Source organism: Euleptes europaea, chromosome 5, assembly GCF_029931775.1.
Source record: "Euleptes europaea isolate rEulEur1 chromosome 5, rEulEur1.hap1, whole genome shotgun sequence".
Classification (NCBI taxonomy): Eukaryota; Metazoa; Chordata; class Lepidosauria; order Squamata; family Sphaerodactylidae; genus Euleptes; species Euleptes europaea.
The window spans coordinates 22,456,157-22,483,349 of record NC_079316.1 but is presented as its reverse complement, the minus strand read 5'-3'; the positions used below and the strand labels follow the sequence as shown (position 1 = coordinate 22,483,349).

The following is a 27,193-nucleotide window of genomic DNA, read 5'->3' as shown; positions in this document are numbered from 1 at the left end:
AGCCACTAATGCCGTAAGAGTTTGTTTATAATCCCCAGACTTCTGTGGATTCATTTCGACACTTTTCATTCAAAAACAGGAACTTAGTGGAAATCTTTACTCTAGCGGGGTGGGGGGTGGGGACTCCAAAGTCAAAATGAATATATTCTCCATTATTGTTTTCTCACAAATATAAACAATGAAACTGGAAACACTGGAAACAAATATGTTCTGAGCCACTTTATGAATTACAACAAAAAATTGCTTATTTTTTTAATTTCCACAGAACACATTTGTTCATCTATTTTTATTAATCATTCTTAAAGAACACATTATTAGGGGAACTGGTGTAAATTGTTAAGTGACACAGCACGAGTGAGTGCGTAACAGCTTTCTCCTGGTGGGAATAAGAGCTAACAGATCTTGAAAAAGCAGGAATTCCACAAATGAGGGAAAGTCAATGTAAAAGCTTTATTTTTATAACTTTCCCAAAGGCTGGATTTAGGCTGCAACCTTTCAAGCATTGTAAGACCCATTGTATCAAGTCAAACTTACTTCTGAATAGATCTGCTTACAATTGCTCCCTATGAGGAGTAAGGGTCTGATCAGATGACACATTAAACATGGGTTGTGCTTAATGTATAGGGTTGACACCTCCGGGATGGGAAATACCTGGAGATTTTAGGGCGGAGCCTGAGGAGGAAGGGGTTTGGAGAGAGGAGGGACTTCAGTGCCATAGAGTCCAATTGCCAAAGCAGCCATTTTCTCCAGGGGAACTGCTCTCTGTCTCCTGGAGATCAGTTGTAATAGCAGGAGCTCTCCAGCTAGCATCTGGAGGTTAAGTGAAAAAATAGTATTCAGCTCGCACTGATAATGCAAAAGTGTGATGTTGTTATTTACAAGTGCAAGAAGCCAATGACTTTGTCATTGTACTTACCCTTAAAGGACTTTTCAGGTTGAAACAGACCATCTGTATTGGTAGCTTTTTAGCTACATTGTATCATTGTATACATTTTGTTGCATGTATCTCTATTATTGTTGGCTTCTTGCACTTGTAAATAACAGCATCACACTTTTGCATTATCAGTGTGAGCTGAATACTATTTTTTTCACTTAGCTAGTCTATTTAGTATTTGGTGCTTAATTTTGCTAAGTATCTGGAGGTTGGCAACCCTACTCATTGGTTTGTAATGCCATAGAGCATCTTCCAAAGCAGCCATTTTCTCAAGGGGAAACTGATCTCTTTTGTTTGGAGATTGGTTGTAATTTTGGGAGGTCTCCAGGCCAGGCTCCATCTGGAGACTGGCAACCCTAATACTAAGCAAAGAAAACACCACCTTGAACTCATAAAAATGTGATGGCTAGGTCCAGTGCCAGATTAAGCCATGAAGAGACCCTAAAATGTTTCAAGTTTCAAATTACCCCCCCCCCATGTGTATTACCAAACTTTTGTAATTTAGAGGGTCCTCATAATGTGAGGCCCTCAACTGTAGTTTGCTTATCTTATCTGGGAATGCCACTGTCAGTGAGTGCGGGAACATCTAGGACATGGCTCTACTACAGATGAGTATATCATTTGCATGAAGAATGTCTGAGAATAAATATAAAACATTTCCAGCAAGAGGTCTCACATAGTTGGTGTTTGAAAGATGTTTTCTGTGTCTGAGACTCCAGAGAGCAGTATGTTCTTTTTTTCCCCTCTGACTGAAGGATTTCTTTTCCTACCCATTTCCCAGTTTCAAAGTCTGGGGGGAAAGGAACGGATAGCTTCTTTAGCCAAACATAACCAGTTCAGATGAATCTAATTACTCTTCAATCCATATTTCTTCGCACCCATCTTTAAAGCAACTTTTTGAGTGTTCTTTAACTCCTTGGCGTGAAGCACATAAAAAGGTAATAAAATCAAATGTTTTTTTTTTCTTTCTCCCTTGATGACTTTGGAAAAATACATTTTAAACCTTCGTTCATCACTTTGACATCTTTATTCTTAGTTCATTGTTTATTTTATAACACCTACTAAAAATGTTATAGTGTAACAACATTGCTGGACTGTTGATTCATTTGAAAGTTGCTCTAAAGCAGGCTGTGGTTGGGGTGTCCTATACAGCAGAATCCCTTACCCCTGCATAACCATACAGAGTGTTGTTCAGAGGAATTCTCTTACTTCCTCTTTACCCGATATCTCCCTGAAATCTCTTTTCATCTTTTAAGGAATCTGGAGTCCATTTCAAATCAATTAAATTTTGATCAAAAGAGAAATTCAAGAAGAGAAGAGGCAGAAAGGGAGGTCATACAACATTTCAAGAATCACATTCTGTAGATGTTCCGAACCAGGCAATGTCTTCCCAGACCTTCCTACCCTCTAGCTAGAGTACTTCCACGTGGCATGTAGCTTCAAAATAAATAAATAAATAAATAAATAAATAAATAAATAAATACCTTACAAGAGCTGAAGATACAAAAGGGCATGTTGCTTCAAAATAAATAAATAAATAAATAAATAAATAAATAAATAAATAAAAACCTTACAAGAGCTGAAGGTACAAAAGGGTGCACAGAAGTATGAGAAAACGACAAAGAGAAATCAAAGAGGTTTTTTTTTTTAAGGGAATAAGATAAATCCATGGCTATATCTAAAAAAGGGAATTTCCAAAAAAAGAACGTCCACTCCCTGTAACAGCACTACCACCAACCGCAGCTCTATAAGGACTTTCTGGCCAATTATATGCGGTATTATTAGGAACAGAGATGTCCCATTTCTATATTCCCTGGGCCTATTCTGTTTTCCAGATTATGGTTTGAGAACCAGAGATGTCTTTTTCCATGCATACATGATAAAAGATAATTTGGCTCTTTATTAATGTCAGCAGCATCTAGCTACAAACTGTACAGTTATGGAATATGGGAATGATGATGAAAACATGAAGCTGCCTTATATGAAGTAGAATCATTCATCTATCAAAGTCAATATTGTCTACTCTGACTGGCAGCAGCCCTCGGGGGTCTCAGGTTGAAGTCTTTCATGTAACCTTTTGCTGGATCCTTTTAATGAGAAGCGTTGAAGACTGAACCTGGGACCTTCTGCATGCAGTTCAGATGCTCTACTTGTGAGCCATGACCCCTCCGTTCATTAAGAGGGTATATCTAACTTATCATGCAACAAGCACATTTTAAAACAGTGGTATTTATCAAGTTTGGTGTACAGATTTACAGCTCAGTGCTGCACTTGGGATACTGAACTCCACAGGTAAGAGCAAGGTTAACCTCTGGATATCACAGCATTTGTTCTTGTAGGTTATCCAGGCTGTGTAACCGTGGTCTGGGAATTTTCTTTCCTGACGTTTCGCCAGCAGCTGTGGCAGGCATCTTCAGAGTAGTAGCACTGAAGGACAGTGTCTCTCAGTGTCAAGTGTGTAGGAAGAGTCAGAGAGGGGTTGGGTTTGAGCTGAGTACTGTCCTGCAGACGTAATGTGCTAATCATTGTCCTGTAAGTATCAAGATAATGTACTAATGAGAGTGTGGTATGTTAATATGGAAGCATTGTATCCTGAAATGATCTGGTAATGTGTGAAATCCAAAGCTAATCTGCATGGCTATTGTTGACTGTAGCCTTTGTTAGCCTGGAGGTTTTTCAGGGCAGGAAGCCAAGCCTTATTCATTCTTAAACTCTCTTCTTTTCAGCACAACTTTAACAGAAAAGAAGAGAGTTTAAGAATGAATAAGGCTTGGCTTCCTGCCCTGAAAAATTTCCAGACTAACAAAGGCTACAGTCAACAATAGCCATGCAGATTAGCTTTGGATTTCACACATTACCAGATCATTTCAGGATACAATGCTTCCATATTAACATACCACACTCTCATTAGTACATTATCTTGATACTTACAGGACAATGATTAGCACATTACGTCTGCAGGACAGTACTCAGCTCAAACCCAACCCCTCTCTGACTCTTCCTACACACTTGACACTGGGAGACACTGTCCTTCAGTGCTACTACTCTGAAGATGCCTGCCACAGCTGCTGACAAAACATCAGGAAAGAAAATTCCCAGACCACGGTTACACAGCCTGGATAACCTACAAGAACCAATGAACTCTGACCGTGAAAGCCTTCGACAATATCACAGCATTTGTTTATTAAAACAGGTAATACCAGTGGCGGACCTACATTTTTGGGGTCCTGAAGCTTGAACTGTTATGGGGGCCCCTTCGTAACCAGCAACAATAGGGCAACATCTAACAAGGTCCAAATGAACTTGCTGCCCTTGCAAGGACCTTGAGGCCCAAATGGTGGAGAATAGGGTGGTGGGATGGAATCCTTGAAAATGGGCCATACAGTGATGAAATAATACTATACCATTGTTAAGCCGTGCACCAACAAAGGATTCGAGGATCCAGCTGCCAAAATGTAGGCTACGAATAGATTCTGGTGAGCTCAGAGAGCCCTTACAGCTGAGGGTTCGGGCTCAGCAAGCCCCCAAGAAAATTTTGAAATCTGATCAATTACAGGGACATTTTGAGGCCATATGAAATGGGTATTAGAGCATATTCTAAAGTCAATATTAAGTACTTCAACCCATTGGCTTATGTTTCTATCACTAACAAACTCCATCGATTTTATGAGAAATTCACTCATTAAAAAAAAGTTGCTTCAGGGGGCCCCTCTGGGATTAGGGGCCCTGAAGCTTAAGCTTCATTAGTTTCACAGTAGATCTGTCTCTGGGTAATACAATAACATCTTTAAGGCTGCAATCCTGGGGTGGGGGGCGAAGCTCCTTAGGAGCTGGTGTAACCCCGCTCTGGCATAAGTGCCCATTTAACCCAGGATAAGGGGCACTTAGAGCAGCACAGGGGGCATTCACGCTGGCCCCTGGACACCACACCACTGCGCGGGGCTCAGGTGCCAGTGTGACCTCTTGCCAGCATTCTCCCAGCATATTTCCCAGGATCCTGGGAGGCATTCCCAGGGCGGAACTGCCTTTAGACAGCTTCCTAACCCCTTTCAGGCTGGGAATGTCCCTTTGCCCTTACTGTGAGTTACGCCACCTTTTTAGATAGAGTAGGCCCGTGGAACGCTATGGATCAGTTCCACGGGGTTTGCAAGTAAGAGCAGCTCTCTGGCTAGATCCTGATTTGGAGGTGGCACAGCCACCTCCAGCCGCCAGCTAATTGCCTCCCCCCCACCAGGAATGGGCTGCCCAACTTTTGCTATCCTATTGGAGAGGATAGAGTAACAGTGCTATTTGTGGAACTGGAAGACAGTCTGCGAAGAGTCCTGCTCTATTTTCTACCAGGACAGAAGGGCACTCATAATTATTTTGAGAACTGGAGCAGAGCACAGGCGTGATCATTCCATCCTAGCCCTTCAAACCACAGCCAAGCAGTATTTGCTGCATTACTGAAGCATATGTATCCAGATGTCTCCCATAATTTCTAAAGGCCAGGATATACGATCTGCATCTACTTCCTTTCATTCTCCAGTCACAGCAAAGCAGCAGCTAAGCGAGCAACCTTGCTTCCAATTCCAAGCCTTGGTGTGATTCCCAGTAGAGCTTCAAACCAGAATTCTGATGGTGATGTGCATTCCCATACGGCATAACATGAATGCCACCAGTTTGCAATTAACGATCAGAATATTGCTTATTTCAAATTGCAAACAAGTAATATCAGAATATTGGGAGAGAAAATGGGCATTATGAGCAGGGTAATTTCAGCTTTTGAATATAGTGTTTGACATCCCATTGGTTGTGTGTAGAAGGGGTGGGGGTTGTTAAGGGATAGAGCTGAAAAGAGCTGCTACCTGAGATCATAGAGAGCTGTTGCTAGCCAAACAAGCTGCTGCAGTAGATACACCAATAGTGCGGCTCTTATAAGAGACTTCACATCTAATTATTTATTGTCTAATGTTGCTTCTGAGAAAGTGATATAGGTGTTTGTGGAATGATACCATTTGATTTCCTCCCAAGTTAGCCAATGAGAAGTCACTTGCAAAAAAAAAAACAGGATTATAGTTAGCAGTCGCTTCAGAATAAATAAAATCGGAACCTGCCACACTTTTGCTTTTATGAATGATCAGATTACATTTGAAGTCACTCTCGCTCTCACTGGAGTTCACTGATGTGTGATTTGTTATAACGACTTCTCTCTTTAGATTTCCTTTGAAATTCAGAACCATTCTCCATTTTGGCTAGTCGTTTATCATCTCATCAAAGGATGTGAAGGATTCCCTGTGCAATTCCATCATCCCCTGTACTGAAAGCACCCAAAGAGTCTATTCAGGTTTTTTTATACTGATAAGCCTAAAATAAAAGGTGACAGAAATATTTCACTTCGTGTTTTCAGATATTATTCATGATGCCACTTTGGATCAGTATGGGTAGAGGATTGACAAAGTGAAAAAAGCTGAATCTCTAGATCACCAGCTTCTCTGTTGCCATTTGATTCTCCCTCAGCCCCTTTCTGGGATGCCTCTGTCTCCCTTGGGGCGTGGGACCCAATAGTAGAACATCTGCTCATCTTATTTTATTTAGAATCATAGAGTTGGAAGGGGCCATACAGGTCATCTATTCCAACCCCCTGCTTAATGCAGGATGAGCCTAGAGCATCCCTGACAAGTGCTTGTCCAGCCTCTGCTTAAAGACTGCCAGTGAGGGGGAGCTCACCACCTCCCTAGGTAGCCGATTCCACTGTCGATCAACTCTTACTGTAAAAAAAAGTTTCCTAATATCCATCTGGCAATTTAAATCCATTATTGCAAGTCCTATCCATCCTGCTGCCAACAGGAACAGCTCTCTGCCCTCCTCTAAGTGACAGCCCTTCAAAATTTACAAAATTTGTATCTTGCCTTCCTGCCCTTACAAGGACCACCAAGGTGGCTAACCATGTAAAATGCACATGATAAAATCACATTTTAAAACCACTGAAATAACCCCCCTCCAAACACATATCACTAAAACAATTAAAAACAGAACTATAATGCATACAAAACATTAAAATACTAATGGAGGAAATTATAATGGGGCAAGCATTAGACTTGTGGCTATTAGACTTGTGCACATCGGTCAACCCGAGCCAAAAATAAATCCAAAAATTGCTGTTTCGGCTAATTTCGGCATTCAGGTTTATTGGGGGAAAACCTGGGGTTATTAGCCGAGCCAAATAAGCGATTCTCGAATAAGCCGAATAATTATTTGGCTTTTCGGGTTCATCTTGGAGAGGCATTTTTGGCAGTAGAATCCCCAAATTTGCAGCAGAGCTTGAAGGGACTCTTCTTGCACAAACCCCAAAGTTTGGTGAAGATTGGGTCAGGGAGTCCGTTTTATGGGGTCCAGAAGGGGTCACCCCTCTCCATAGAGAAACATTTCAAAGTTTGCAATGTTTCTCTATGGAGGGAGGGTGATTCCTTCCAGACCCCATAAAATCAGAGCCCCTGACCCAATCTTCACCAAGCTTCAGGGGTTGTGCAAGGAGTGTCCCTACAAGCTACGCTGTGAATTTGGGGGATCTACTTCAAAAAAAATGCCCCCACAGGAGCTTAAAAAAATCCACATGAATTGGCCCAAATTTTTTTTGGCAAACCCGGAAATAAGCCGAATATTCATATTTACTGGTAAGGGTATTTGGCTTATTTCAGGTTTACCCCAAAAAATCGGGTTTATTAAACCCGAACCCAAAATTTTCCATTTTTTTTGGTACAACCCTGGCTATTGTATGCAATGAGTTACATCCAAAGGCCAAGATCAAAGAAAGGCTCTTTCCTATAGCACCCTCCTCTCTGCCTCCCCTGAGCTCCCTGATAAGAGACTTCAGGAACAGTGTGGGATATGATGTGATGCTCTGCAGTGGGAAGTAGAAGGAGCAAAAATTGCTCCCTGTTGCACAAGTGTAAGAGCTCAGGGGGAAAAACTGCAGACCTAAGCCACTATTGACAGCACCAAGCACATGTTAATTATCAGTAGCTAAGCAAGTAATTGTTTTTAAAAAATGTAAATTTAGAAGTGTATGCTAATAGTCCCATCGAAAGAGAGGCCAACACTTTTTTAACCATAGAGATTTGGGTGAATCCTAGAGCATCACTCCTCCAAATGGTGTAATCCAATTTAGGTCCCCTTTGGTAGTGGGGGGAAGTCAGTAAATAAACACTCATGGGTGAGGGGAAATCCCATTTTCTTGGCTCTGGCAACTCCAGATGTCTGTTCTCTCTCCCCTCCCATTTACTAATATTACCAAGTTCTGGCTTTCCCTGCCACAGCCCTGGCTCATTTTCTCTCCCAATATCAGAGGCATGAGCCAGCAGGAAGGGAAAGAAGAGGGGAAATGGGTCTGCTCATCAGAGGTCCTCTCTTTGTATACACATCATGTTTAATGCAAAACATTTTAAATTTTATTTTTTTACAGGGGTTCTCCACATTTGCAGAACCTTTAGTCTTCCCTGTGGCTCACCCTCTTCTGAGGATCTGCCTGACTGCAAAAGGGCCATCCTTGTCGATAAAATAGAGGGATTATACATATAAATGACATACACTTTATGCATAAATACAGTATTCATTGGTATGCAACAGGGATACTCAATGCATATGATCCTCCACAACCCACTGTGAAACCACAGAGTGGAGAAGTGAAATAACGGACAAAAATGTCAATGAATCTAAAATGAGGTGGAATAGGGTTGACTCACCCCTATTAAGAAGCTATGCCTCAGACCCATTTCTGGCCTTACACCATCCCCTCCTGCATAAGTAGGAGGTGGGACGCTTTTGTCTGTATCCATATTTGAATTGGAGCATGAAGCTATAGGAGTGATGAACTAATACTAAGTCAGTCCCTCCTCTTTTAACCCTTAACTATATTGTCTTTGCAGGTGCTGCCTCATGTGGGATTAGCTGACTGATTAGCAGGCACTAAGAAAGGTTCTTTTGAGGGAATTCTTTCAGATTGACCAGAAGAGAGGCAGTGTAGTGTAGTGGTTAAGAGTGGTGGACTCTAATCTGGAGATCTGGGTTTGATTCTCCACTCCTCCACATGAGCAGTGGACTCTAATCTGATGAACTGGGTTTGTTTCGCAGCGCCTACACACGAAGCCAGCTGGGTGACCTTGGGCTAGTCACAGTTCTCTCTTAATACTCTCAGCCCCAACTACCTCACAAAGGGTCTGTAGTGGGGAGAGGAAGGGAAGGAGATTGTAAGCTAGTTTGATTCTCATGCATAGGTAGAGAAAGTCAGCATATAAACAGCTCTTCTTCTTCTTCTGGTTTTTTTTTTTTTTTTTTTTGGCTTACTTAGCATTATAAGAGGAGGTTGGGACTAAAGTTTCCAGCCACTGGCTGGCAACACAGCAGGAGAGGGACAGGCCAAGGGCAGGGTGATAGATATCTAGAATAATGGATGGAATGAGTAAGTGAAAGTGTTGTCACCACATCAGCATGATGCTCTAGGATTTCCACAAAAATCTATGGTTTTACAATAGTTTTGGATGAATCCTACAGCATCATGCTGTTGCAGTAACATCACTTCCAGGAAGAGGAAGAGGAAGAAGAAGAAGAAGAAGAAGAAAGTACTGTCAAGTTGCAGCCAATTTATGACGACGACAACAACAACAGTTGGTTTTTATATGCCGCCTTTCTCTACCACTTAACCTAGGATTTAACTCATAAACTAAGATTAAATGGACATAAGTCTGACATCAGAAACCACAATATTCAAAAACCAGTGGGAGAACATTTCAACATTCCACGACATTCTGTTGCAGATTTAAGAGTAGCAATTCTCTTACAAAGGAATTTCAAAGGGCGATTGGAAAGAGAAACTGCTGAATTACAGTTGATATTCAAACTAAAGACAATGCATTTACCTGGGCTGAATAAAGACCTTGCATTCATGGCTCATTACCAATGCTGATTTCTCCACACCCATCACTCCCCTGGACATCACAGACTCTTCTGCATACCACACCTAATCCCATCATGCCTGCTATTCACATTTACATACTGTTAACATTTACATACTAATGCTTGTCTGAATTCACTCTCCTCTACTTAAAGACAGATGGATTCATATTCTAGCTATATCTGAAGAAGTGAGCTGTGGCTCTCGAAAGATCATACCCTACCAGAAAATATTTTTGTTAGTCTTTAAGGTGCTACTGGGCTCTTGCTCTTTTCTACTAATGTGTGTGGGAGCAACTGCTGCTGCTGCCATGAGCTGGTGGCAGCTGGTAGACCTTGCCTTGAGTAGGGTTGCCAACCTCCAGACACTAGCTGGAGATCTCCTGTTATTACAACTGATCTCCAGCCAACAGAGATCAGTTCTCCTGGAGAAAATGGCCACTTTGGCAATTGGACTCTATGGCATTGAAATCCCTCCCCTCCCCAAACCCCACCCTCCTCAGGTTCTACCCCAAAAACCTCCCACTGGTGGAGAGGAGGGACCTGGCAACCCTAGCCTTGAGCAAGGCTACAGTTGCAAGCTCCAGGTTGGAGAATAACTGGAGATTTTGGGGATGGAGCCTGAGGAGGGTGGGGTTTGGGGAGGAGAGGGTATAATGCCATAGAGCCGACCATCCAGCATGGCCATTTTCTCCAGGTGTACTGATCTGTTTCACCTGGAGAAAAGATGCAATAGTGGGAGATTTCCAGCCACCACCTGGCTGGAGGTTGGCAACCCTAAGCGAGGCAGACACAGCCCATGCCACCACCAAAACCATGCTTCCTCCTTAGGGTTGCCAGCTCCAGGTTGGGAAATACCTTAAGATTTTGGGACTGGAGCATGAAAAGGGCAGGGTTTAGGGAGGGGAGAGGAGGGACTTCAATGGGGTATCATGCCATAGAGTCCACCTTCCAAAGCGGCCATTTTATCCAGGTGAAGTTACCTCTGTCGCCTGGAAATCAGTTGTAATAGTGGGAGATCTCCAGCCACCACCTGGAGGTTGGCAACCCTATTTCTCCTTCCCCTCCAGGCCAGGCTGGGAAGGGGCCCTTTCCAGGTCCACTATGGCCTCCTGATCCACCCTTGGCTGCCATCCAATAATGGGGGTGCCTGATTATCACAATTCTCTATCCTTTTGAAGAAGAATTGTGCTTCCTTTGCAATTGTGTATAAGATTGGATCACCTGTTTAAACAAGAAGGCAGGGAACAGGGAAGGCAATGAACCCAGTTCTTAACTCCATTAAGAGGATGGCAGCTGAGGGTAACTTAAGAATAAGGTCTAAGAGATTAACCCCAATGCCTATTTTATTGCAACCATATACAATACATTGACAACATATAGTTCACTGTCACAGTGACCCAAGCACTCAGTATCTCCCGGTCTTTTTAAACCATTGTCCTTTATACTCACAAATTAAAGAGCATATTGTTCTTCTTTCCTCTGTAATGCTTGGCCTTGTTTAAAGAAAAGAAACAATCCGCAACGTCTTTGAGTGCCGCATGAGTCACTCTCTGGTTGCATTCATTTCATGCCAATCCATTAGTCATGGTTAGCCAAGATAAAGGAGAGGGTAGTTTATGAGAAGCTACACTGCTTACATTCTGTAAGATGCTCTTGGATTTACAGGCAGCGCTTCCTAGAGGATTGCAAAGGCTGCATATTATGTGATAAGGTGAATGACAGGAGGGCGTGCAGTACCCAGCCGAGGAGGTAGCTCTTTCTAAGCATTTATAACAAAGAACGACATGGCAGATACACCGCTCCCTATCAGTCGAAGTCTGAATAATTTGCATGACACCAAACTGAACACTACCTTTATCATTCTAGAGCTCTACTTTGAACACTTAAAGCCATCCTTTTCAAACATTACAGTCATGCGTGCTGGAAGCTCACTGATGGGAGTGGGGTCTACCCACAATGCTTCTGATAAGCGCAGTTTGTGTGAAACCTTCGGTTCTTGTTCATGTACAGGGATTCTGCCAGGGTTGCCAGGTCCCTCTTCGCTACCGGTGGGAGGTTTTTGGGGCGGAGCCTGAGGAGGGCGGGGTTTGGGGAGGGGAGGGATTTCAATTCCATAGAGTCCAATTGCCAAAGCAGCCATTTTCTCCAGGCTGGCGATCCGAATGGCCACTTTGGCAATTGGACTCTATGGCAATGAAGTCCCTCCCCTCCCCAAACCCTCCCAATGAAGGAAAAGATACAAATTTAGATGTAGCTTGAATGATAAAATCGTTGCTCTCTGGGGGTATTTTCGGACATGCCACATAATATTTTCTGACAGACCAGGAAAAAAAAATGTAAAACACAGGGCAATTTATCCCTGAAAGCAAAGTTTTCATACATATATTAACAGTCCTTTTTCCAGTCTGTGAATAAGATGCAAATATTTGTTTACTTATGCAGAGTGAAAGATACCAATGTATTTGTAATGTGCATTATACAACCCATGTATTGGGTGGGGGTAGTTTGGAATAAGAATTTGTCCAGTCTTGTATTGCTCAGATATATTCTGAATCAAGCAGACACACATCAAGTTCATATTTGGCTCAGTTCTTAATCCAAGTTGGACCAACTTTTTTTGCTGCCTTGCTTTCAAGATCAGTAGCAACAGAGAAGATAATCCTAGTCTGACACTCCTAGAGTTCTTGTTGCCTGGGATGCTGAAGTTCCAGGTGTCAAGAGGGTGGATGGGATATAGGGTTGCCAACCTCCAGGTACCAGCTGGAGATCTCCTGCTATTAAAACTGATCTCCAGCCGATAGACATCAGTTCACCTGGAGAAAATGGCCACTTTGGCAATTGGATTCTATGGCATTGAAGTCCCTCCCCTCCCCAAACCTCGCCCTCCTCAGGCTCCACCCCCCAAATCTCTCGCCGGTAGCAAAAAGAGACCTGGCAACCCTAATAGGGTCTCCCTGTCTGTTGCCACTGTCGCAGTTGTTGCAGTTGCAGACACTGCAAAGTATCATGGGGCAGTTGGAAGCTTGTGGGAGCAACTGGAAGCTTGTTTTATTCCTGATATTGGGTTCAATTCAATTATTCCCTTCTGCTAAATGAGCTGTCTTGATCCAATGGAAGCCTTCTTCAACTCCATCCATCAGAGGAAGACTCCTCGCTCAGTGGAAGGCAGTGATTGGAAGCACATTCTGAGCCCAAAGGAAAGTGTCCTGTATCTGTAAGCTACCTACTTTGTTCATGTGAATGGCACCTGATTTATAGGATTGCCAACCTCTAGGTACTAGCTGGAGATCTCCTGCTACCACAACTGATCTCCAGCTGATAGAGATCAGTTCACCTGGAGAAAATGGCTGCTTTGGCAATTGGACTCTATGGCATTGAAGTCCCTCCCCAAACCCCACCCTCCTCAGCCTCTGCCCCATAAACCTCCCACTAGTGGTGAAGAGTGACCTGGCAACCCTACTGATTTAGCACAGAAGTGGAGTCTGGGGGTGGGGACAGACATGGGTAAAGCACTCTCAGGCAATGGTGTGATGTCACTTCTGGAGAAAACCAGGAAGTGGCATCACACCTCTCTAGGGTTTCACCAGAGTTCCCAGTTATATAGTGCCAATTGCTTTTTTTTTTTTTTTTTGGTTTACATTATTTTTATCCTACCAGCCTCAGGAGCAGAACCAGAAAACAGGATATGGTGATGGGAAATCCCCTGTCTCCAGCAGGAATCTGGGAATCCTACCTGCATCTTGTGCCTCATTATGTTACAGCTGTTGAGTATTACTTATTAATATACCTCATCTTCAGTGCAGTAACATAAGCATAAAAGAACTGGTTCCCCTTCACAACACAGGTAAGGTCAAGGAAGTAACCAAAACTAGATGATGATGATGATAATGATGATGATGAAGAAGAGTTGGTTTTTATGTGCTGACCTTCTCTACCACTTAAGGAAGAATCAAACCGGCTTACAATCACCTTCCCTTCCCTTCCCCACAACAGACAACCTGTAAGGTAGGTGGGGCTGAGGTAGCTGTGACCAGCCCAAGGTCACCCAGCTGACTTCATGTGTAGGAGTGGGAAAACCAATCCGGTTCACCAAATTAGCCTCCGCGGAAGAGTGGGGAATCAAACCCAGTTCCAAACCACCACTCTTAATCACTACACCATGCAGTGAAGCAGGGAGAGTGCATTGAACAATGAATTTGAGCAGATGCACTCCTTGAACTCAAAAGTCCATATCCTACAGCCCTTTTCTGCTTATGTAAGTACTCTTGTGTAAGTGAGATCATGTTATCATCAATTTTTAAGAGAGGCCTGTACTAAGTTATCCCCATTGTATCCCAACCTTGTATTCTGCTTGCTCAAGACCTAGTGCAAATGCTTATAATAGGTTTAATGGATCATTGAACATCTGTACTGACATAAATTTTGTTTTCAGTATGGAAGATTCACTTTTATAGTAAAACATGATGTTGCCAGTTCAGAAACACAATGCATAGCTTTGCAAAACTGCCTAGGGAGGGCAGAGTTTGAGGAGAGAGCTGAGAGGGGATGCAGTTCCATAGAGTCTACCCTTCGAAGCTGCCATTACTTCCAGGGGGACTGATCTCTGCAGTTTGGAGATGTTGTATATCTGGGAGAGTTTTGAGCATGTGCTTAAAAGTGATTAATCCCAAATAAAGTTTGGCTCAGCTAGACATTCTAGGTCTACAGGATCCCAGAGCCCGACACATAAGTTGTGTAGAGGCTATCAGTGTCCTGGGTAGGACCTAGTGATAGAAAAAGAAGAAGAAGAACCACAACAACAACCACAGTTGGTGTTTATATGTCGGCTTTCTCTACCACTTAAGGAAGAATCAAACCAGCTTACAATCACCTTCCCTTCCCCTCCCCACAACAGACACCCTGTGAGGTAGGTGAGGCTGAGAGAGCTGTAACAGAGCTGTGACTAGCCCAAGGTCACCCAGATGGCTTCATGTGGAGGAGTGAGGAAACCAACCCAGTTCACCAGATCAGCGTCCAGCGCTCATGTGGAGGAGTGGGGAATCAAACCTGGTACTCCAGATGAGTCCACCCTCCAAACCACCGTTCTTTAACCACTACACCATGCTGGATCCCTCATAGAATAGCAGTACTAATAGAAGCACTTCCTCGCATGGCTAGGAATTGTACCATCTGAGAGTCCATATCACTTGGCTTTGAAGAGGTAGACTAGTCACCACAGCACTAAAACAAAATTAACATGGAAGTTAACTGTGTGTTAAACTTGAAAGATAGTCAAGCTGTTAGTGCCAGTTTATTGCCTCCATTCTGCATGTGCAGTGGCCTTAAAATGCACAGACATCTGAAAATAATATAATGCCACAGAGTCCACATGCCAAGGCAGCCATTTTGTCCAGGTGAAATGATGTCTGTTGGCTGGAGATCAGTTCTAATCCCAGGAGATCTCCAGCCACCACCTGGAGGTTGGCAACCCTACTCACGCTCCTAGTATACACATTTCAACCCCCCAAACGCTGCATATGAAAAAGTTTCTAATAGGCATATAACATTGATTTATTGATACACAATATTGTAAAATGTGTACTTTGGGAGGGGGGATTCAGTGTGAAGGAAAAACTGGCATCTGAACATAAGACCGCCTTTTTACAAAGTAGATGTTCTATAACTCACCCACAGCCCTAGATGGACTCATCCCCTTCAATTAAAAAAAGAAAAAATAAGCAAAACTGAAGTGGAGAAACTTGAACTGAACCAGCAATGTTATTTTTAAAAAAACTTGATAGCAACCCAAACAGTAATACTTTATTATCAACTAAAAAAATGCCTCGCTCAAAGAGGACCCTGTATAATTCCTGTGGAGAAGAAAGTAAATGAGCCAACTTTTAGAGAATCAAAAAATAAACTTTGAGGGACTGTAAGGTTTGCCAACCTCCAGGCACTAGCTGGAGATCTCCTGCTATTACAACTGATCTCCAGCCAATTGAGATCAGTTCACCTGGAGAAAATGGCTGCTTTGACAATTGGACTCTATGGCATTGAAGCCCCTCCCTCCTCAGGCTCTACCCAAAAAACTACCCGCCAGTGGCAAAGAGGGACCTGGCAACCCTTGGGACTATACAGATTCTATTCAGAGGGGCTTGAATGAATATGTATCTCCGACTCTTTTCTGAGACTATCCCACAACCACTCACAGAGAGGATTCTGACCTCCTTTGCATATATTCCAGCGTCTTTCAATATAACAGAAATCATGTACCATAATCACCAAAAAGGGCTTGCAAGGAATTATGGGGGAATTACTTATGGAAAGCTTAGGGTGCCACTCTATGACATGACTGGATTTCATTCTACTCTTAGGGGGAAACCTACACTTGGCTCCACATTTATTTCCATCCATCACTGCTTCTAGCTCAGCATTTTGCAGCTAATCAGATTCATCAAAGAGTTCAGAAGCAGGGCAAGATGGAAACAACCATCCTGATTTTGTATGCGGCCTTTGGTAATTTGTATGCTGTCGGCAATTTGTTTTGTCAGATATCTCTTTTTATAGAGGTCATAGGGCATCTTTTCAAGTACTGGGACGACTGTGGGTGACTTGTGTTATTTGTCATGCGTTTATCACATTGACATCCTGCTTTTTTTCTCTAAAGAGTTCAGGGTGGCATTCATTGGGGTTATCATAAGTCTGTGAGGTGAATTATGTCGGGACAGAGTACATACAGAGAACTCTCACATCAGGGCAACTTGCAGTGCAATCCTAAACAGTTCCAGCCTTCTAATTTCTCAGAAATCAATGGACTTAGAAGGGTGCAACTCCACTGAGGATTGCACCGTTGGTCATCTGTATCATCCATCCATCTGGTAAGGAGAAATTTTAACACTTCTCATCTGCTCATGAGTGTCACAACAGGTGTGATAAGCCCATACATAGCGTCTTGCCCAAGGTTTCTCAGTGGATTCATGACAGAGCAAACATTTGAACTCAATTCATCAGGGTTCAAGCCCAACGCTCAATCAACTACACCACAGTGGCTACCTAGAGGCAGGTGATTCTGAAGATGGAAAGGGTTGGGTTAGATTTCTTGGCACCCATATATTTGCCCTCAAGAATTTAATTGGGTGACCTAAAGTGCTTGTATTTTCAGAGAAAGTAGGTAATGATTCTGTTCATTCTCTTCATGCCAGTTGGGATGAGAAACCTGAAAGAGTTTCAGAAACGGTTTGGAGAGGGGGCTGCTATTCAAAGACATAAATTATGATCCTCGCAGGTTGAGTGCAAACAAAACCTCAGGTGTGCCTAAAGCAGCAGGTCTTGGAACTGTAGACTTCAATGACATGGGGAAATTCTTCGCTTGGCAAGCAAGATATGTGAAGTTTTCCTATGTTATAAAAGGAAACCTATTTCAAATGTTCTGGTTCCAATTAAAGCCTACAAAGAATCGGTTTCATAAAATGGTACAGAGACATGTACTGTCAGTTTCTTTCTAAACGAGGCATTTCACAAAAGGCCTAGCAATGGTACTTTCATGAGTTCTTTCAGTTCCTTTCTTACAGCTTTAATTTCATCTGATTTGTCCATTTTTGTGTGAGGGTTTTTTTTTTTTTTTACTTCACTCATGTCTGGGAAACGGCACTGAATAAAGATAATGAATAAAGTAATGGAAAAGGCATAACCTAGAAACTTCTGATGTTGGTTGACAAGCATTTTCTCCTATGATAAATAAAGCTTCCACTTACAAGGGTTTAGCAGAGCATACTGCTGACTGTGATTGATAGTACCAGTTAGTGTCACTCATTTACTTCCAGAGGCTTTTCTGAAGAACACCAAAAGTCAAGAAGAAAAATGAGGATAAAATGTAGGGTTTTGTATTTTTTTTAAAAGTAACTAAGTTGTCATCATGGACCTAAACTTAAAATAAATCACGTGAGGAAGTGGTAGACAAAAATAGCTTAGTTCCAACAAATGTGCTTTGATTAATATTCATATTTGTTTCTACAGAAGCACAAGCTGGCTGAAAACCATCAGCGTTGCAGGCATATAGTAAAGTATTATCGCACAATCCAATTAGCCATATCATCATAATAATGGGCCACATCTGGGATTGTGTGAAATCCCTGCCCCAGGATGTGGTGATGGCTGTCAATTTGGAGGGCTTTAAGAGGGAAGTGGACATGTCCATGGAGGAGAGGGCTATCCATGGCTACTAGTAAATATGGTTACTAGTTATGATGCATACCTATTCTCTCCAGGATCAGAGGAGAATGCCTAATATATTAGATGCTCCTTTTATCATGGGAGGTTAACCCCAATATTTTAAGATTTTGGATTTTTCTGCAGACTTTTTTTTTCTTTTCTCCACGTACTCAGTTTCCATATTTAAATATCCACAGATATAGCCACACTGAGAATTAGATATATTGATATTTATATCCTGTAATAATGTAGGTCACAAAGCTTTATTGCTATAAATCACATGCTTTCTTTCAGGCAAAAGTGGGTGAAGAACATATAGTGATCAATAGCAAAGCTAGTTAAAAATAAAGTAGGAAAGGAAGAATCAATTCCTATATTCTGTCTGTCTAATAGGTACATACAAATTGGCATTAACATGGAAGCTGCAGTGAAATGTCCTGAATTAACAAGAGACATCATATCTCAAAGACACTAATTGGTTTTGTTCTGTTTTAGATAACTGGTTCTTTCTGATCAGTAATCTGATTTCATAGCAATAATATCACAGATCCTGGATTTACAGTGGTCCATGTAACCTTTGCATTTACAATAACCTTAGTGTCATGACATAGTACACTTTTCTCCTTTCTCCATCCCTTTCCATTTGTTTATTTTCCTAAACTGACATTTCACTTTTCAATGTCAACTTTGAAAACAGTATACCAGTCGAAATGTTATGTGCAGTTAAGATGAACTGTAGACACAACAGAACACCATACCCTTCCCTTTTGACCCTAAGGGGGTTGAGGCTCGACCCTGGAGGTGACGTCCTTCGTCCCTATCCACATGAACCCATGAAGCTGCCTTATACTGAGTCAGACCCTGGGTCCATCAAAGTCAGTATTGTCTACTCAGACCGGCAGCTGCTCTTCAGGGTCTCGGGCAGAGGTCTTTCACATCACCTACTTGCCTAGTCCCTTTAACTGGAGATGCCGGGGACCTGCATTATTTAGGGATTTAAAGGTCAAAACGGGCATAATAAAGTGGATCTAGAAATGTATGGCAGCCAATGGAGTCACTGTAACAAAGGCAAAATATGTCCCTGTTAGCTTATGCAAGCCAAAAGATGGACCCTGAAGTTTAACTAACATGCTGCTGCCCCTGTGCTCCAGGCCATCTTGCTCTAGCAAGAGCAAAATTTGGTGGCAGTAAGTGATGTTGTGATGCCACAACATCACTTCTAGATTGTACCAGAAGTGATGTCACAATGATCTGGGCTATCCATCCATCCTCGTGCAAACTAATAATCAGAAAACCTATTTCCAAACCAATAAGCTAAAACATCAGCTTTCCCTAGGGTTGCCAACCTCCAGGTACTAGTGATCAGTTCGCCTGGAGAAAATGGCCGCTTTGGCAATTGGACTCTATGGCATTGAAGTCCCCCCCTCTTCAAAACCAACCCTCCTCAGACTCCACCCCCAAAATCTCCAGGTATTTCCCAACTGGGAGCTGGCAACCCTAGCTTTCCCTCAGTTGTCATCAGAGGAGGCCGCCTCAGAATTTTCAAGAAAGTTTTTATAGCCACTTCAAAGAACTAGTGCACATATTAATTTGTTCAAATATGTCTTTAAATGAATTGCAATATGTTGTTTGGGTGTGTGTGTGTGTGTACATTCAGTGCGGGGGCAACCAAGTTGGGTCTAGACATACAGAGCTGTCTGATGCTATTGGTTCATTCAACTTGGTATTTCTTTCTCTGACTGGCGCAGTGGTTCTTCAGAAGAAGAAAAGGACTCTGAACTGGAGATGGTGCAGATTAAAACTGGGATCTACTGCAGGCAAAAGTGGTGTTGTAACACACAACAATGGCTCCAAAATAGGCATTAAAATGATTCAGAAACTTCCTGGGGTCACATTGCCCCAGTGGGCGTGGGGCACCCCTCCCTCCTTTTCTGTTGCCCACCACCGCTCTGAGTGGCGTCAGGAGAGGGGGGAAAACCCTGTGACATCAGCTGAAGCATCATGTTACTTCCAGTGGGGAAAAAGGACGTGACATAGGGTGGCTCTAGGAATTGCCAGAAAAGTTATGGTTTTACCATAGAGTTTCCTGCGATTTCTAGAGCTACATGTGTCACTTTTTTTTTTACCAGAAGTTATGTGATTCCACAGCGACTGCCGTATCCCCACCCACAGCCCTCCTACTGGTTGTCAGGCACTGCAACCCTAGAAACTTTACTTTATAAAAACACGCAACCCTCAGTGTTATCCTTTCACCAGAATCTTAGCTCAGCAGAGATTGAAGTTCTTCTGCTTGCTAACAAGGAGTAAATGACAGAGGATAGACAGTCTGGTCCTCAATTGGAATCGTATGAAAGAATTATCTGCCCATAAATAGTCATGTTTTTCAATACTTGCAGAGATGCAGATTCTGAGTAATTGCTGTGGAAACCACATGATATATTATCTGCTAGTTTATCTAATTATAGTCCAATAATAGTTTCACATGATGGCCAGACTATTGGTGGAGAGATTTTCACATATTTAAAATGTGTAATACTTATGATGTGCACTTTAGGCACAAACTTTTCATGACATAGTATTTTTATCTAACTGGTTAGATGATAGTGCTATATGAACATACAGATAAACAGAAATGTATAAATCCTTAGACGGGAGTTTATCCATGCTATTTTGTTAAAAATGTCCAGGAATGAACTAATGAACCTGCCCTACACTGAGTCAGACCAGGGTTCCATGTAGTCAAGACCCATTCTACTCTGCCCTACAACGGTTTCAGGCGGAGTTCTTTCCTACAAGGGATCTACATGTCACTGGATATTATGCTACTGCAATCATTCACCTCTTGGATTTGCATTGCCAGAAAGCAAAACTGAGGAGGTGAATTATTACAGTGTCACAGTGTTGTGACACTGTAATAATCTGCTCCTTCTCCTCCAAGTCCTATATCCGGAACACATTAATAGGGTTGCCAGCTCCGGGTCGGGAAATACCTGGAGATTTTGGGGGTGGGTTCTGAATGGGGCAGGGTTTGAAGAGAGGAGGGATTTCAATGCCATAGAGTCCAATTGCCTAAGCGACCATTTTCTCCAGGGGAACTGATTTCTATCGCCTGGAGATCAGATGTAATAGCAGGAGATCTCCAGCCACCACCTGGAGGTTGGCAACCCTACACTTGAAGCTGCCTTATACTGAGCCAGACCATTGGTTTATCATGGTCAGTAACGTTTGATCTGACTGACCAGTTTGGACTGGGGACATACTGGGAATGATAAGAGGGGTTAACTAGTACAAGTGTTTACCAAGACAGATGCCCCCAGACTTAGGGTTGCCAGCCTCTAGGTACTAGCTGGAAATCTCCTGCTATTACAACTGATCTCCAGCCGATAGAGATCAGTTCACCTGGAGAAAATGGCTGCTTTGGCAATTGGACTCTATGGCATCGAAGTCCCTCCCCTCCCCAAACCCCACCCTCCTCAGACTCTGCCCCAAAAATCTCCTGCCAGTGGCAAAGAGGGACCTGGCAACCCTACCCACAGTGTTAGCTCTCAAACAAAACCATAAGATGGGCAAAAGATAGTATGCCTGTATTCTCCCCGCCCCTCGAGGGGTAATAACAGCATAGGAGCAATTGTGCTCTATCATGGAGAGCACAAAGGTGGGGAAAGAGTTAAATGCCATGGCAGCCCTCCAGCATGAACCAGGCCTCTGTGGTTTTTCTATTAACATTTGTAAAAATGCTGGGAGGATCCAGTCATGGATCTCCCAGCTTCTCCTCTGTTTTGACCCTGAGTAGGCTGCAGTTATCTGCGCAGAAAGCATAGCATTATCTAGCCAAATATCGAGAATGTCAGAGACGAACTGCTTTAGCATCCCAGGAAGACAGATAAACACTGTTATTCAAACTGCCACGGAGCTTGGCCTGAAACGACATTTTGAGGCATATGTGAGGTTCTTGGCTCAGGTAAAACATCCAAGGAATTTTAAAGAGGAAGAATAGGAGTTACAATACTTTGGGGGCGGAATTCTAGGGAACTTTGGAGGTGACATTCTGCAAGTTCCTCCATTTTTATTTTCTTTAGAGGTAAAGATGTAGAGTCTTGCTTGGGTTAAATAGGTGAGGAATTTTGTGGGAAACACAGAGCCTGCGGGCACATTTGGAATTCTGACACGGCATGGTGGGTGCAGCAACAAAATGGCGGCCACAAAATAGTCGCCGCAGGAGGTGAAGCCAACCACCCAACAATTGCCACAGCTTAACTTCAAGAACACAGTGCAGATCTTTGTGTCGTGGTCGCAGCTGCTGCCAAAGCAATAATTTAAAAAATCTGCACAGCCAGTCAAGTCCTCAATAGTCAATCAGAAGTCTTGCTGGGCAAAAGCCCTACTCGGCCCATCCCACTTCCTCAAAACACTTGGCAGGCACCAGAAAAGGTCTTGGTGGGCACCATGATGCCCATGTGCCCCACATTGGGGACCTCTGGTCTGGACCTTGTAGAAGGCAGGATGGGAGACGCAGGGTGTAAATTTTTAGATAAATCAAGTTTAAGAACATAAGTTTCCCTCTATGGAACTTCAGTCATATCTCCCGAAAACCTTTACTCAGAAGTTATTATTACGGGGGCAGTCTTCATTTTAATTGCCTCCTTACACAAGGGTCAGAAACAGTCATAACATCTAATGGGTTGGATCCAGACTAACTTTTCTGCTAACAGAAAGGGGTAGGGTCATTTCCACCAATCCCATCTTCCTAGGGCTGCCAGTTCTGGGTAGGGAAATACCTGGAGATTTTGGGGGTGGAGTCTGAGGAGGTGGGGTTTGGAGTGGGGAGGGACTTCAATGGGGTACAATGTCATAGAGTCCACCTTCCAAAGCAGCCATTTTCTCCAGATGAACTGCTCACTTATTGCCTGGAAATCAGTTGTAATAGTTGGAGATCTCCAGCAACCACCTGGAGGTTGGCAAACCTATATCTTCCTGCTGCAGACCCCTGATTTGTCCCTCATGCCATTCCTGAGGTTCCTTGTCACCTAGGAGTAGCATTGTGGGGTGATCAGATGGGTGTGGTGGGTGGGGCAGATGCAAGTGCCTTTTGTGAGCTGAAAATTTAGTCAGGAGGGTCCAACACAAGGCCAGGAACTGTCAATGATTTGCTACAGGCCCCAGAATAAACAGCTTCGAGAGAGGAGGAGGAGGAGGAGGAGGAGAAGTTGGTTTTTTACCCTAATTTTCTCTACCTTTAAGGAGTCTCTAACCAGCTTACAATTGCCTTCCCTTCCTCTCCCCACAACAGACATCTTGTGAGGTGGGTGGGGCTGAAAGAGTTCTGAGAGAGCTGTGACTAGCCCAAGGTCACCCAGCTGTCTTCATGTGTATGAGTGGGGAAACCAACCCGGTGCACCAGATTAGAGTTCACTGCTCACGTGGAAGAGTGGGGAATCAAACCGGTTCTCCAGATTAGAGTCCACCACTCCAAAGCACTCCAGCATGCTGGCACCACAACAAACTAGGTATTTGAGTTTGGGATATTGAATGTTTGTGGTCTTATCCTTTAAAGACAAAGGGATCATCACCACTCCCACATGTCACACTTCTATTTGAAGATGAAAAATCACTGATTAAGTTCCTTCTGTGTCTATGTGCATAGGGATGGTGAGAGGGGCTGTAAATACTTGCAACTTGAAACTGCATCCTTCACTTGTAACAGCTGCTGTGACAGAACAAAAGTTTGCTTCTCTTGTAAGGTAGGCAGCAGATGCCCAACAACTCCAAAATGTACTCAGCCTTGTTATAAGTTCATCTGATGCCGTGAGATTCCAGAAGTGACAGAAACTGGAGACGTTTGGCCTATGAGGACAATAAGTACTTCCTTGCATCCCTCAGAAAAGTACACAATGTATCATATTATTTTTAATTGTCTCTTCAGCTACCAGTATCCTTTACCATTGCTTTTGGCTACCACAAGAAGTAAATTTTACTGCTACATCTATGACACATGTATTAGCATCACCACCACTTCCACAATTTATGAGAAGAAGAAGAAAAAGAGTTCATTTTTATATGCTGACTTTCTCTACCACTTATGGGAAACTCAAACTGGCTTACAATCACCTTCCCTTCCCCTCCCCACAACAGACACCCTGTGACATAGGTGGGGCTGTGACTAGAGCTCTAACAGAGCTGTGACTAGCCCAAGGTCACCCAGATGGCTTCGTGTGGAGGAGTGGGGAAACAAATCCAGTTCCCCAGATTATCCTCTGTCGCTCATGTGGAGGAGTGGGGAATCAAACCCGGTTCTCCAAATCAGAGTCCACAGCTCCAACCACCGCTCTTAACCACTACACCATGCTGGGTCTCTATTCTAAGCAATAATTTTACTAGTAGCGTTATAATGCAATCCTGTATGGCATTACTCCAGAGCCTATTGATTTGAACTAGCTTAGACTAGTTCTGGATACGATGGCACTGTTAGTAACCACTGTAATATTGATTCTAGTAATGTACGAGTTGCAATAATAATCATATGTAAAGATAAGCTTCTATTTTGCTAGGCGTTAGGGGGGAAATAACAGAAAAGGAAAGGAATCCTTTTGCATGTCTTCAGGGGAAATAAGTAAGAGAAGAAAGCAAAACAAACAAGAAGAGCAAAAAACTTACCCAGTTTTTGCAAAACTTGCCCAATATCTCATCATAGACCTACTCAGTAGCTCCTCTGCTTTGGTATAATTGATTCTTCTCTCTAGGGGTAGTCCAAACACAAACTCTATTTCATAACCATGTGGTACTCCCATCCACTCTGGCCAAAGAAGTTTTGAAGATCTGTGCTCAAATGAGTATAAGAATGCCGTGTTTCCTGCCTCCACAAAATATTTTATGAACTTTACCACAGGGCATATGAAATTGTAATCTCCAAGGACATCATCCATGGCATCGCGGTAATTGAAAGGGCTCTGTTCATCTTCCCAGTCCGTATAGTGAAAGTGTATAGATTCCAAGCTTATATCACTAGTTTCTGGAAAGGAGAGCTTCAAACCTGCCCGAAATTCTGCATCGTTAATTAGACTGTCGTTGTCTTTGCTGAAGCCGGGTGCTCCATAGGCAAGGAAAACTGCCCCTTCGTCTTTGTTCACTCCCATCAAGACCTGTGTTTGTTTAAAATCCCCATTCTTTAGCAATGTTTCTGGCATTTCGGTAAGAAAGTCACTGTCAACTATAGGAGTGAAGTACATCTCTATAAGAGTCCTGTATGTGAAGACAGATGCTTCATTGTCCAGTATGTCCTGAGGATGTTTGCTTTGAAGACAATGAATGATCTCTGCTTCATTGCTACTTGTACACTGGAGGAGGTGAGCTAGAGCTAGCGTTCTTCTCCTCGCTTCAGAGGGCAGAAGCGCACCCCAAGGAGCGTTTCCAGCGCCACTTTGCATGATTGCCCGAGTGAAGAGAGGATAGCTTTTAGGAGAAAGGAGGTGATAGCTGACAGATCCGGCTCCAGCGCTCTCTCCAAATATTGTCACACTCTTAGGATTGCCACCAAAAGCTGCTATGTTATCCTGGACCCATTGAAGTGCCAACCGTTGATCAAACAACCCAACGTTTCCTGGAGCTTCCACGTTCCCTGGCAAAGCCAAGAACCCCAGTGCCCCTAACCGATAGTTCATTGAAACTACAATGACTCTTTCGACTCGGGCCAGAAACTTCCCATCATAGACATATAGCGAGGATGTCCCAGTCTGGAAGGCTCCTCCATAGACCCATACCATGACAGTAGCATTCTTAGGCTTCGGTGAAGGAACCCACACGTTGAGGTAGAGACAGTCTTCACTGAGGTTTGTGTTTGGGTTCCACATCTCTGATCCTGCAAATCCAGGGAACGTGTTGTCTCTGTTCTGGTAGCAAGAGTTGGAATACTTGGTGGCATCCCAAACCACAGTCCATTCTTGCCTGGGCTGCGGCTTTTTGAACCGCAGAGTCCCAATAGGTGGCTCTCCATAAGGAATCCCGAGGAAGGCTGTGACGGTCCCCCCAAGCACAGGCAAACTCACCCCTTTTACTCGTCCGTTCTTTGTGGCAATGTCTGTGTCATCTTCTGGGACCACCTTCTTGACAAGAGTATAGAGAAGAAGAAACCGTATGAGAATTCTTGTGTGCCTGCAGGCTCCATTAATGCACATCGTGATTCCTGAAGTAAAAACAAAAAGAGATTTTGATGCAGCAATACAAAGAATGGCTTAATTCTGAGAAAGGCGACCTTTACCATATAGTCTGAAGGCATTATCAGGAGGCCTGTGGAGGGGAAACCAAGGAAAACCAATCAGAAACAGTAGCCCAAGTAACATGCAACCAGGTTGCTGTGTCACCAGCAAGTGTAACCAAACAAGAGTGGAGTACACGAGAGAATCAATAATACTTATGGTGATATTATTTTGGAATTGCCTATGAATGTCACTTAACCATTTAAGATGAATTTAGAGGTTCCTGCTTGAATAAAACAGTGGAGGAATGAGTTTAAAAAAAGATATGAACAAAGTAACAGTTTCCCCCCTTTTTTTGCTTCCTAAGATTATTGGGTTCCCAGAGCAGTGTAGTGGTTAAGAGCAGCAGACTCTGATCTGGAGAACCAGGTTTGATTTGCCGCTCCTTCACATGAAGCCTGCTGGGTGACCTTGGGCCAGTCACAGTTCTCTCAGAACTCTCTCACACCCACCTACCTCACAAGGTGCCTGTTGTGGAGAAAGGAAGGAAAAACGATTGTAAACCACTTTGAGACTCCTTAAATGTAGAGAAAAAGTGGAGTATAAAAATAAACTCTTCTTCTTCTTTTGTACCTTGGAATCAGACACAGACCTTTAAATCTCATGATGGAAGAGGCAAGCCAAGAGCAGTTCTTCCTACTTGTCTTTTCATTGAGTGTTGTCTTTCCCTTCCCTCCTCTCCTATGGCAGTCCTCCAGATGAACCACACACATTGGGTAAGGGAGAGAGGATGGTCAACAGGGTTAGAGTGTGGGCAGAAGCAGCTGCCTTCTTTTCCTCTTTCAAATAGAGATTTAAAGGTCTCCATCAAGTATTGAGGTTAAGAGGTTGCAACCCTTCTAGACTTCCTAATTTCTTCCCCAGGTCACATTTCCACTCACAC

The 27,193-nt window shown here is 43.2% G+C and overlaps 1 protein-coding gene across 1 annotated transcript in view; it reads right to left on the bottom strand.

Moving 5' to 3' along the window:
- Positions 1–26,229, bottom strand: part of BCHE (butyrylcholinesterase) — a 40,140-nt gene extending 13,911 nt beyond the window's left edge. Inside the window, exon 1 of the mRNA XM_056849667.1 lies at positions 24,713–26,229. Coding sequence (XP_056705645.1) covers positions 24,713–26,229 — 1,517 coding nt within the window. The remainder of the gene's footprint in view (positions 1–24,712) is intronic.
- Positions 26,230–27,193: the final 964 nt, after the last annotated feature.